Below are 12,810 nucleotides of genomic sequence, written 5' to 3'. Positions count from 1 at the left end.
AAATCCAGGTGGAATTCCTGATCGCTGTTACTGAATCAGAAAAATCGTGTGGCATTAACCCGAAACACAATGACAAACCGGTATCATCCCTGGAATAAAATGATGCTCTCAATTCGAGAAATCAGGAGGAGGGTTTAATACCAACTTTAGTGCAAGGTGTCCCAAGAAGCTCCACCAAGAGGCGGAATCTTCAAAACAGACAGTTCACGCATTTGACTTCCAATAGGCTGTTACGAGATGCACCACTCAGATCTGCAAGGAACTCCGTTTCCTTTTTGCTTTCTTAGAATTCCCAGGAGCCTTCTGGGCATGGTTTTAGTAGTTCTCTCTACTTAAGAAATGTTAAACGTTGAGAAACTGAGTCAATGATGTCTTTCCCCCTCATTCACGTAGGGAACGGGGACATGAAGATATCCTACAGAACTGCAGGCTGCCTCGCCATCCCATATTGAGCACTCCATTCACCCTCTGTAGCCTGTGACAGCGATGCTGCTGCACCGAAATGCATTTTAAATGCAGGAACCGTCCAAACATCTCTCCCTTCATCTGCACCTTTCCCTCGACTCATGCAAAGACGCCCTGGACACCGGAACAAAGACCCAGCGGGACAGGCATGTACCCGGCCTTGCTCCTCACTGCAGCTGTGCTCCACAGCCAGCGCACACCTTGAGGATGGCTCTCTGCAGGCAAGGACCAGGCCTTAGTTATGTTTTCCTAAGAGGACCTGGAACCTGGAATGGCTCCTTGAGCCTGCCAAGTACTCTTTACTAAAGCAGGGGCATGCTGAACATGACCATTTCTTGTCATCATTCGGCACAGCTCCCAGAGGATTAGAAACCTCAGCTTTCTCTAAGTGAACCAAAATGTACAGTTGCTTCTGGTGGGCTCCAGCCTCACCTTCCTGCCACCTCTTCCACGGGGATGAAAGGAATACCGTCCCAGAGGGCCCAGTGTGACACCTGACACCGAGGCGTTCATGAGACGAACGGGGAAGAAGGAACAGGAGCCCCACACTTATGCTCTGAAATCCTAAAGACAACATCAACTGATAAAATTTCTCAACAAAAGCACAAATAAATGACAGGAGATAAGTTTACAACTAAGAAAAGAATTTGAAGTCTTAAAATACTTGCAGATAAGAAAACAAAGCACAGGATAGAGCCCTGTGAAGAGCACTGCAGAGAAGACAAATTCAGGGGAATGAAACTGCCAGAAAAAAAATACAAATAAACGAAGACAGTGATGGTTAGAAAGAAGATGAAAGATAAGGCAGGCAGACACAGACATGTCACTTGCCAGCCATCGAGGTTCCTGAAGAACAGAACAGAAGCAAAAGAACGAAAGCCTTTGGAAGCAGAAAATAGGTAAACTTTCCTGAAATAAGAAGACCTGAATGTGGAGTCAAAAAACCTTACAGGGTATCATAAAAAATAAGGAGAATCCCCAAGCCATTTGCTGGAGCTACTGAACCTCAGGAGTAATAGAGACATCCCACAGCACCTAAGCAGGAAAAGCTGGCTCCTGCAGAAATGCTAAAATCTGTTTGGCCACAGACTTCCTTTATGGATTAATTTTATTGCAAAATATGTTATGCAAAAGAGTACCAAGGCACACATGTGTAATTAAAGGATATTAAAATAAGCCCAGTGCACACAGTACCCAGGTGAAGGAGCAGAGCATCGCCTGGACCTCCGAGCCCCCAGCGTGCACTGCTCTCTCCTTGGAAGTGCTCCCCGCATCAAATCTTGCCTATCTTTGTACTTCAACCCAGGAACATGTCCTTAAGGCACAGATCACTCATGCACCCAGGTGCACTGATATGGTCTGGCTGTGTCCCCACCCAAATCTCATCTTGAATCATAGCTCCTGTAATTCCCACATGTTGTGGGAGGGACCCGGTGGGAGATAATTGAATCATGGGGCAGGTTCCCCCATACTGTTCTCATGGCAGTAAGCCTTAGGAGATCTGATGCTTTTACAATGGGTTTCCCTTTTTGCTTGGCTCTCATTCTCTCTTGTCTGCCGCTATGTAAGACATGGCTTTCGCCTTCTGCAGTGATTGTGAGGCCTCCCCAGCCACATGGAACTGTGAGTTTATTAAAGTTCTTTTTCTTTACAAATTACCCAGTCTTGGGTACGTCTTTATCAGCAGCATGAAAACGGACTAACACACGTCTTTTTTTTTTTTTTTTCTGAGACAGGCTCTTGTTCTGTCTTCTGGGCTAGAGAGTAGTGGCACGATCACAGTTTGCTGCAGGCTCAACCTCATGGGCTCAAGTGATCCTCCCACTTCAGCATCCCAGGTAGCTGGTGTTGGGAACAGGCCCCCAGATCTATAAACAAAATCTCTGCAGCACTGTGACATGCTCGTGATGGCTATGACGCCCATGCTGAAGGTTGTTGGCTTCCCAGAATGAGGGCAACGAACACCTGGCCCACCCAGGGCGGAAAACCGCTTAAGGCGTTCCTGAACCACAAACAATAGCATGAGTGATCTGTGCCTTAAGGACATGTTCCTGCTGCAGATAACTAGCCAGAGCCCATCCCTTTGTTTCCCGTTTTAATCTATAATCTAAAGAAACAATGCTTATCACTGGCTTGCTGTCAATAAATATGTGGGTAAAACTCTGTTCATGGCTCTCAGCTCTGAAGGTTGTCAGCCCCCTGATTCCCACTCCACACTCTACATTTCTCTGTGTGTGTCTTTAATTCCTCTAGTGCCGCGGGATTAGGGTCTCCACATCCAAGCTGGTCTTGGCAGCTAGGACCACAGTTGCACACCACAAAGCCCAGCTGATTTCTGTATTTTCTTTGGTAGAGAGGGGGTTTCACCATGTTGCCCAGGCTGGTCTCAAACTTCTGAGCTGGTCTTGAATCCTGAACTTCTGACCACTTTGGCCTCCCAAAGTGCTGGGATTACAGGCATGAGCCACCACACCTGGCCTTCCTTTTGGTCTTCATGAGTATCTTAGCTATTCGTGGCCTTTTGCTCTTCCATGGAAATATTGGAGTCAGTTTATTGAATTTCCTGTTCAGATTCTTATGGAAACTACACTGAATCCACAGATCAACTTAGGGGAGATGAATGCTTTTCACACCGTGCCTTCCTTTTCACACACACAGGCAATCTCCATTTAGCTCAGTAGTCAATAATGCCCTCCCATAAAATTTTATCACTTTTTCCCATACAGGGCTTACACATCTCTGGTTATAGTTAGCCATAAGCACTTTTCCTGCTGTCATAAATGGTATCTTTCTTAAAGTTACATGTTCTGACTGAATGTTGCTGGTAAATGAAATGAACCTGGCTTTTGGTTGGTTTTATCATCCAGCAAACTTGCCAAAATGTATTGTTAATTACAATATGGTTTCAGCCTATTCCTGGATTTTCATTTAATCCAGAATAATGACCTCTGTCTTTTAATCAAATTATTGTATCCATTTTTATTTGTAGTGACTACTGACAGATTTATTCTGTCTTATGTGCTATCTCTGAGTCCTACTTTTTCTACTGGACTTTTAAAGAACTCACTTCCTTTTATGCTTTATTTGGAATTATTTCATTTTTTCCTTTTTAGTCTTCTTTTCTTCTGCCTGCTATTTTGACAATCATATGTTCTATATCTTTTCTTTTAGTGGCTACCCTAGAAATTTTCTGTGTCTCTCAACTAAAGTCAAAAATTGATCAGTATCTTTATCTTTACCCTCCTACGGAGCATTGCCCTAATTTACACGCACAGCTATGCAGTGATTTAGGGCTGGCCTACTTTCTACTACACACTAGACATTATGTTTCATACAGTCCCATTTGTTGACATGTATCCACAAATTTATCAATATCCTTTTTCACCAATCCTTTTGAAATTTCGAGGCTTCTGCTAGGATGATTTTCCTTCTGCCTAACGTACATGTTCAGAATTTCCACTAATGAGTCTTTTAATGATAAAAAACTGTTTTTGCTTGTGTAAAAATGTCTTGATTTTGTCCTTGTTCTTAAAGGATGCATTTGCTGATTCTAACACTCCTGGCTGCCGGTGAATCCCTCCTCGGATTTTTTCCAGCCACCGTCTCCTGGCTCCAGGCTTCACCACTACGAAGCAGGAGTTGCTCTAGCTGCTGAATCTCTGCGGGCAATTTGTCTTTTTCCCTTTTGGCTACTTTTGAGAATTTCTCTGTGTCTTTAGTGTTCTGCGGTTTCACAAGAATGTTTCTAGATGTGAATTTCTATTTGTTTATCCTGTTGAGATCTGTTGCAGTTAGTGTATCTGAGAACAGCATCTTTTAAACATCCTGTGGATGTTTCCATTTTCTTTCAAATACCGCCTCTTCTCTATAACCTCCATTATCTCCTTCTGAGACAAGAATTCCACCCTTGTTATCCACTTTCACCCTTTTCTCATGTTTCTTAATGTCTCTTAGGTTTTCATCAGATTTTCTTTAAGGCTTAAATTCTGGATAATTGCAGGGAGAGGTCTACCTTTCAGTTCCATACCTCTCTATTCAACTATGTTTAACTTACTTGTTATTCATTCACATTATTATTTGGCTCTTTTTCTAATTCTGATTGGCTGCTTCTTACCTTTTGAGCTTCTCATCGATTTACTTCAGTGTATTAGGAACACTTATCTTCTATTCTGTGTTGAGCTTTCACATCTGCGTCTACTGTATTTTTTTTGCTGGTTCTGACTCATTGTGCCTTATTTCCTTGTATGTTTTATGACTGGACTCTGAGCTTCTCATTTTCCTTAAATGTCACGTCTAGAAATTCGGAGCAGCCTGGATTGAAGGTGAATTTCTCCAGAGAGATGTCTGTTTGCCTGTGCCCAGCGCCTGCGGGTGCTACAGTAACTTCTGGAAGGTCTATTGCCTGGAGACTGGACACTTCCTGAACTCATCTTGGGTCCACATGGAATTAACTTATTCTCCTGGGTCTTATACTACACAGGTAGGGAGGTTTCCAGCACAAAGGCTGTCAATTTCTAGGCAACATCTCTCCCCCTCCACCAAGCACCAGATTGAGGGAGGCATGTGTTCAGCCTTCCCTCTCTGTGCAGTGGACTTATGTCTCAGTCACGGTTTTAGTGTGAGCCATCTGTAGCTACAGCATTCAGAGGTGTCTCCTATTGGATCTCCTGCCCACCCCCCCACCTCCAGTTCCATGAAGTTATCAACAATAAAACTCAAGGTCTCCAGGCGTAGGAAACCCTTGGGGCAAAAGCCAGCTTTGCGCCCAGGGTCCCAGGGTCTCCAGTTTCACTGTTTTTAGGCTCAATGTATTCTGTACTTTCCTGCCAGCTCAGTGGTGCACATTTGAAAATGAGACATAAATGCATACATATTGTATCCGACATACTAATGGCTTCAGTTATGAGGGTCATTCCGGTTCTGGAACTGCCCTGGAGTCAGAAACGGCAAAGCAGCAAAGGAGTGAGTGGCAGACAAGAGCAGGCAACGATTCCACCTGCAAGACAGAAAGTGAACCGCGAGGGAGCAGCAACAGACATCTCTCCACCTCTGCTGGCAGAGAGGGCGAAATTACAGCCTTGGAGCCTGCAGAAGAGAGTGGCCATGAGAAGCAAAGCCATCCGCCCACGGAGATCTTGCAGCCCGTGTCTGGCAGCACCAGGCTCTAGAGGGCGGGGTGAGGCAGAGCCAGAAGCAAACGATACCTGGACCACCTCCCAGGCCCAGCACATCATCCCACTGGGGACCAGAGTGCACCAGACAGACCCTGGGCACCCGAACACTAGGCCCGGGAGACAGGGGACAGGGAAAGGGGTGGTCTTGAGGTCTAGAGGCTGAGGATGGGGGCATGTTAAGTGAAAGTCCAAGTGGCTGAGTGTAGGTGCTCAGCCTAGGAGATCAAAAGATGGTGCTTTTTTTTTCTGGAGACATTAGAAAGCAAAGATTTACTTTATCTTTACCTCAACATATGCTAAAAAGACATGGGATAAACTCGACATCCATTCTCCATTTTTAAAAACCTGAAGTAAGACTAGCTAGAGATAGATATAAGCCCCAAATCAAATGCAGAAACATGAAGAGCTTTCCAAGGAAAGTCAGGAAAAAGACAAAATTGCCCATTAGCAAAGAATTTTGCTCCAGAAATGATCTAGAACATTGTTCTAGAAATGCTGGCCAACAAAAGTTAAGAAAATGAACCAAGAGGTGCAAATACTGGAAAGGAAAAGGAAAATTCATTGTATATTATGTAAGTTCAACTTAAAAGAAAAACTACAAAAATCAACAGACTAACCAACAGACACAATAGGAGAATTTAATGAGGTAGTCAATTACAAAAGCAACATAAAAATCAAGTTTTCCTATATAAAAAATTAACCACTTAAAAATATAATATTAAAGAGTCCATTTACAATAACAACAATAAAAAACAGAAATAACTGTAATAAAAATGGAGAGTAGAATTTCTCAACCGGGGCAATTTTGCCCCCCAGGGGACATCTGGTAATGTCTGGGGACATTTTTGGTTGTCACAACTGGGAGCATCTGTGGGGAGACCAGCTATGCCAGTAAATGCCTGAGGATGCACATGGCCGACGCCCCATGACAAAGAATGACCCAAATGTCAACCGGGTGAAGATGTGAAATTCAGTATCATTCGAGATGTAAGTGGCACTTCACCTAACATGACTGATATCCCTGATTGATGACTGAGAGTTCCATGTGATCTGTGCTGAACGTGGCTACAGTTTAATCAGCAGCATCAAATCAGGCATATAAGGGACTGGCACCAGGGGATGGAGACCCTAGTCCATGTTTCTGTGCATCTTCTACTTGCAGAGGCCTGATCAGATAAGGAAGCAATGAGTATGGGGCCCCAGATGTGGAGAACAATGAACAGTTGTTCTGAGGGCACAATGACCTACACAGGCACAATGACCTCCTTCCGCAGTGGCCCCCGCAGTTCTACCTCATCCCCAATGTAGCCCCCTCCAGCACAATGCTATAAAACTTCCCTCCAGCCCCTGCCTCTCTGCAGACAGCCCCTTCTCTGCTGTGCTGCCTGTTGCAATATTGTAACATACTTTCATACCTTCTCTAATAAATCTGCCTCTCTTTACCTACAACTGTCTTGGTAAATTCCTTTACTGCCTGCACCATTGGCCCCAGCTAGTCGATATCTGTGACACTGCTGAGGTAGAATAGGGTCTGGGGGCAGGGAACCTAAGCACTTCCTAGAACTAAATCAAACAGAAAAACCCTGCTCTTTTTTTTTTTTTTTTTTTTTTTGAGACAGAGTCTTGCTCTGTTGCTCAGGCTGGAGTGCAGTGGCGCAATCTCGGCTCACTGCAAGCTCTGCCTCCTGGGTTCATGCCATTCTCCTGCCTCAGCCTCCCGAGTAGCTGGGACTACAGGTGCCCACCACCACGCCCAGCTAATTTTTTGTATTTTTAGTAGAGATGGGGTTTCACCGTGTTAGCCAGGATGGTCTCGATCTCCTGACATCGTGATCCGCCCGCCTCGGCCTCCCAAAGTGCTGGGATTACAGGCGTGAGCCACCACGCCCGGCCCAAAACCCCAGCTTTCTAAGACCAAGTAAATAACTTTGTAACTACTTCAGACAGGAAACACCCTTTTTATTTGCATAGTGTGTACACCAAGTAAATAACTTTGTAACTCCACTTCAGCCTCTTCATTTACATGGGGCTCACACCAAGTAACCGATGGGAAGCCTCTAGAGGATATTTAAACCCCGGGACATTGTGTAACCGCGCCCTGAGCCCCTGCTGGGGCTGCTCCCACCCTGTGGAGGGGGCTTTCATTTTCAATCACTCTCTCCTTTGGTTGCTTCATTCTTTTTTGGCTTTCTTTGTGCTTTTTGTCCCATTCTTTGTTCAAAATGTCAAAAACCTGGACACCCTCCACCGGTAACACTCCCATGATCAGGACCCAAGGCTACACACAGCGGAGGTGCTTAACGCACATCCCAGGAGTGGTCAGGCACCCGACTCACCGACTCCTCGACCACGGGGTGAACCAGCGCAGCTCGCGGTAGTTGCCCTCATTGGCCAAGGCCATCTTGGGTCTGATGAGCAGGATCTTCCTGCAGACAGGGGAACAGGGCTGTGCACACCGGGCTCCTGAGATGAACGTGCCACTGGCGGTGGTCAGTGCCACCAAGTGACGAGGTGATGCCATGCAGAGTCAGCTTGAGAATGGGGCCCCGAGCAAATCTCTTTCCTTCTCTGGGCTTCCGCTTTCTATGACTCGGGTCCCCATGGCTGCATCCATTCGTGACCGTCAACAATGAAGCAGCTAAGCCCCAGAAGGTGTGCGCCTCCCCAGCAGCTGGTGACCAGGCGCTCCAAGGGAACTTGCTCACCTGGACTGGCTTCCAGGCCACAAGGACCTGTGTCCCCACACCCCCACCCTCTGCGTCTCTCTCCTTCTGATACCTGATGATGCCTGTCTCGGTGGTGGCTGAGACCCAGAAAAGCAAAGGCACCCGGATCACCTGCCTGGTGCATCGGCCCTCACTAAGCCCGGGCACTTCCAGAAGCAGCCTCCCAGCAACGGGTCCCCAGGGCACCAGCACGGGTCCCGGCAGCCCTCGGCTGAGAGCGAGGGAGAGGCCCCAGTCACCCTCCCGGGGTGGGGGCAGGGGGCCTACCTGTTGAGGAATATCACTCTGCAGTTGTAGCGGACGTTTCGGTGCATTACAGGCCTGCAGGAGAGAGGGGAGGTACATGCGTGTCTGCCCGGTTATGAAACACACAGCACATGGAGGCAGCGGCTGCAGCTCTGGAATCATGCATTTTACTTTACTACGAAGCTTCCTCTGATCCCTTCGGAGAACTGCAAGGCTCTTCTGTGGCACCCTCAAATCAAAGCTAAAAGGAGCCAAGATGGTTCTGCCACCCAGGCAGCACCGACTCTAAGCCTAGAGGAGCTTCTTCTCAATGAAGGGCAAATTCATTCCACCACAGGGTTCTTCCCTCTCCTCCTGGAATGTTCCAGCCTCTGTTGCCTCCTCCCCTTCCCCTTCCAAATTGCCTTATGCTAACCTGAGGCATCCACTTTTCAGCACCTGTTCGCCCTGAGCTCATTTCCACCCACCACCTGGGACAGGTGGAACCCCTCCATTTGCTGCTCCGGGCTGGCCCTTTCTCGGGACTGGGTCTTGGCTTCACGCTCCCATCACCTCGCCAACACCCTATCATCTCCCCCTGCAGATAAGGGGACCATAGCAGGAGAGGGCGGCCTGGCTGGGGGCACTCGAGTGGGGACCAGAGTGACCCGACAGGAGGCTTGGGCCAGATCAGGGCAGCACAAGGGGAAGATGACCCTCATAGGGGCGCTGAGAGGACACAGTGTCGAAGAAAAGCACAGGCGCCTGCCAGAGGTGTGATCCGACAGCAAAAGTGTTTCAGGGGAAGAAAAACCAAATGTGGATGGTGTGGAGTTCCGATTCCAGCCTTGCCACTGGCTAAGTAACCGGTGTGAACCCAAAAGTATCTGAGACAGGTCTCAGTCCATTTAGAACATTTATTTTGCCCAGGTGAAGGATGCACTCCTGACACAGCCCGAGGGGGTCCTAACTACATGTGCCTGCGGTGGTCAGGGCACAGCCTGCTTGTACACATTTCAGGGAGACAGAAGACGTCACTCAATACATACAAGATGGGCACTGCTCGAACTGGAAAGGCAGGACCAACTCGAGGGGGCCAGGGACGGGCTTCCAGGCCATAGGTGGATTTAAACAGTTCTGACTGGCAATTGGTTGAAAGAGTTATTATCAATAGAAAGGAATGTCTGGGTTATGATAGCGGGTTGTGGAGACCAAAGTTTTATGATGTAAATGAAACCTCCAAGTAGCAGGCTTCAGAGAGAACAGACTGTAAATGTTTCTTATGAGACTTAAGGTCTGTGTTGATGCTCATGCTGGTCAGCTTTTCCAAAAGGGAGGAGGGTAAATGAGGCCTGTCCGACCCCCGATCACCCCCCACTCCCAGTCATGGCCTGAACCGGTCTTTCAGGTTAACCTTGGAGGGCCCCTCTGAGAGAAGCGGTTCATTCAAAAGGTTGGGAGGGCCTTAGAATTTTATTTCTGGTTGACATCAGCCTTGATTCTTCCTCCCAAAAATGGGGATGAAAGGGCAAGATGCATGCAGGGGCACCACTGCCTGCCCCGGTCCTGGCTGCGGCCACCACAAGCGACTCACTCCATCATGGCTTCTATTCCTCTCCGATGTGTTCTGGATTCAGGTCCCCACCAAATCTCATGTCCTACTGTAATCCCCAGCATTGGAGGTGGGGCCTGGTGGGGGCAGAGTTCTTATGAATGGGTTGGCACTGTCCCCTCCGTGCTGTTCTTCTGACAGTGAGTGAGTGGGTTCTCATGAGATCTGGTTGTTTTAAGAGTGTGTAGCGACTGGGTGCTATGGCTCATGCCTGTAATCCCAGCACTTTGGGAGGCTGAGGCAGGCGGATCACAAGGTCAGGAGTTCAAGACCAGCTTGACCAATACGATGAAACCCCATCTCTACTAAAAATACAAAAATTAGCTGGGTGTGGTGGTGCATGCCTGTAGTCCCAGCTACTTGGGAGGCTGAGGCAGGAGAATCGCTTGAACCCGGGCGGCAGAGGTTGCAGTGAGCCGAGATCGCACCGCTGCACTCCAGCCTGTGCGACAGAGTGAGACTCTGTCTCAAAAAGAAATAAATAAAAATAAATAAAAAAGTGTGTAGCACCTTGCCCCTCTCTCTCTTTCTCCTGTTCTTGCCATGGAAGATGCCTGACGAACACAAACTTGTTCTCACTTAGACAAAGTGTGCCCAGAGTGTGAGAGAAATAGATGTTTTAAATAAAATACGGGCCCTCCGTGAATATCTGATCTCTAAGTGGAGTAAGCCACTAGAACAAACTCAGAAACAAACTAAAGCAGATCAGGGCGGCGCTTTCACTACGTGACCATTTTACCACTGAACACATAAAACAAAGTCACACACCAAACAACGCACCAGGAAAAGGATTTTTACCTTACGTGGGAATGGACTGACATGTTTCGCATATAAAGGACTCAAAATAAAAGAGACAAAAACAGTTGTAGGCAAAAAGCCAGGTAACTATCGAAGAGTGTTATAAATCACCAACAAACAAAAAAAAGTTCAACTCAGTAAGTGAGCAAAGCAAATAAATAAGACAGTCGTTTTTAAAAAACTATTCACCACTCTGTTTCTTTATTTTGCTTATAAAGGCAAGCCCTTGTGGAGCAGAACTAAGGATGGTGCACCACCAACCACAGAGGGCGGGGACCCAACTCAGCACCCTCTTCCTGGAGGACCGTTTGAAGAAACGATGCAGGATGGAAGTTATCAATGACATTATGATAAAACTCTTGTTTTGTTCAATGGAGCCTCCAATCCAGAAAAATGCTAGATTTCAAAAGAAAAAATACCTTCAAATATGATGGTTACAAATTTAAGTGTAAAAAGTAGAAAAATGAAAAGAGGATGATAAATTCAAAGTCAGCAGGGGAAAAGTTTGAGCAAAAATGAACCAACAAAAGGCAAAACCCAAAAAGAACCAGCCTGGGCAACATAGCGAGACCCTGTCTCTATGAAAAATAAAAAATAAAATTAGCCAGGTGTACTGGTGTGCACCTGTAGTCCCGGGTACTCAGGAGGCTGAGATGGACGGATCACTCAAGCCCAGGAGGTCGAGGCTGCAGTGAGCCAGGATGGCACCATGGCACTCCAGCCCGGACAACAGAGTGAGAATCTGTCTCAAACAAACAAAAACAAAAACAAACAAAAAAAAGAAAACCTAATGAATAGAAAACTTGGTGAAGTGACTAGAGTAAGTCCTTGTGGTCGTCTGACTCTCAGCCCCTCAAAGATGTCCCCATCCTAACTGCTGGAGCCTGTGACTGTGTTATGTTACCTGAGGCGCTGCAGGGGTGATGAGGTGACAGGCCTTGAGATGGGAGATGATTCTGGACAATCTGGGCCAGCCAGCATAATGGCAAGGTTCCCCATAAGAGGGAGGGTCAGAGGAGGACTGCTACAACAGACGTGGGGGTCGGGGTGACATCACAGCTGGGAGGGGCCACAGGCCAGGGAAGCTAGAGAAGGCAGGGACGCAGATCCTCCTGGAGTGTCTCCGGAAGGAACCAGGCTTGCTGCTGACCCCTGACCCCTTGACCTCTGACCTTCAGAACCATTAGATAAAAGACTGGTGTTGCTTGTGTGTTTTGTGTCCATGGAAATTCATCAGAGCGGCAAAAGGAAACTAAGAGAGTCCACAGGACCAATTAGCATCATCCGTGTGAACAGGGCACTAAAATTCCCATCCATGTGCTGCTTAGAAGAGGCCCCAGTCCACAAATGTCACGGTGAGGGTCGCACGCGAGTGGCAGGAGAATATGTGCCAGGCAGATGCCAAGGAAGAAGCGAGCCAAGGTGCCACGTCCATGCCGGATGAGGCGGGGCTGAAGGAGACGTAAAGGACTCGATGCGAGGTTCAGTGACAGGGGATAGCAATGCAGAGCGCGGCAGACACCAGCAGAACATGTGCAGAGGCCTCCATAGGGGACGGCTATGCAGAGTGCGGCAGACACCAGCAGAACATGTGCAGAGGCCTCCATGGGGACAGCTATGCAGAGTGTGGCACAGACACCAGCAGAGCGTGTGCAGAGGCCTCCATAGGGGACAGCTATGCAGAGTGCGGCACAGACACCAGCAGAGCGCACACAGAGGCCTCCATAGGGGACCACCTATGAAGAGTGCAGCGCAGACTCCAGCACAGCATCCTCCATAGGGAGCCGGCTATTCAAAGCAGGGCTTAGAT

At 47.6% G+C, this 12,810-nt stretch overlaps 1 protein-coding gene across 9 annotated transcripts in view; it reads right to left on the bottom strand.

Annotated features, from left to right (window-relative positions):
* Window positions 1–12,810, bottom strand: part of NADSYN1 (NAD synthetase 1) — a 93,314-nt gene that overhangs the window by 74,044 nt on the left and 6,460 nt on the right. For all 9 annotated transcript variants that reach the window (XR_010113469.1, XR_010113468.1, XR_004665160.3 and 6 more), the window contains exons 4-5: window positions 8,633–8,686; window positions 7,976–8,065 (exon numbers count right to left, since the gene is read on the bottom strand). Coding sequence is in view for 3 of the 9 variants with exons in the window: in XM_003828773.5 (XP_003828821.1) it covers window positions 7,976–8,065; window positions 8,633–8,686 (144 nt within the window). In the remaining 6 variants the exon portion in view is untranslated. The remainder of the gene's footprint in view (window positions 1–7,975; window positions 8,066–8,632; window positions 8,687–12,810) is intronic.

Source organism: Pan paniscus, chromosome 9 (genome assembly GCF_029289425.2).
Source record: "Pan paniscus chromosome 9, NHGRI_mPanPan1-v2.0_pri, whole genome shotgun sequence".
Lineage (NCBI taxonomy): Eukaryota > Metazoa > Chordata > Mammalia > Primates > Hominidae > Pan > Pan paniscus.
The sequence above is the reverse complement of the archived record's forward strand: the minus strand, read 5'-3'. Positions and strand labels throughout refer to the sequence as shown.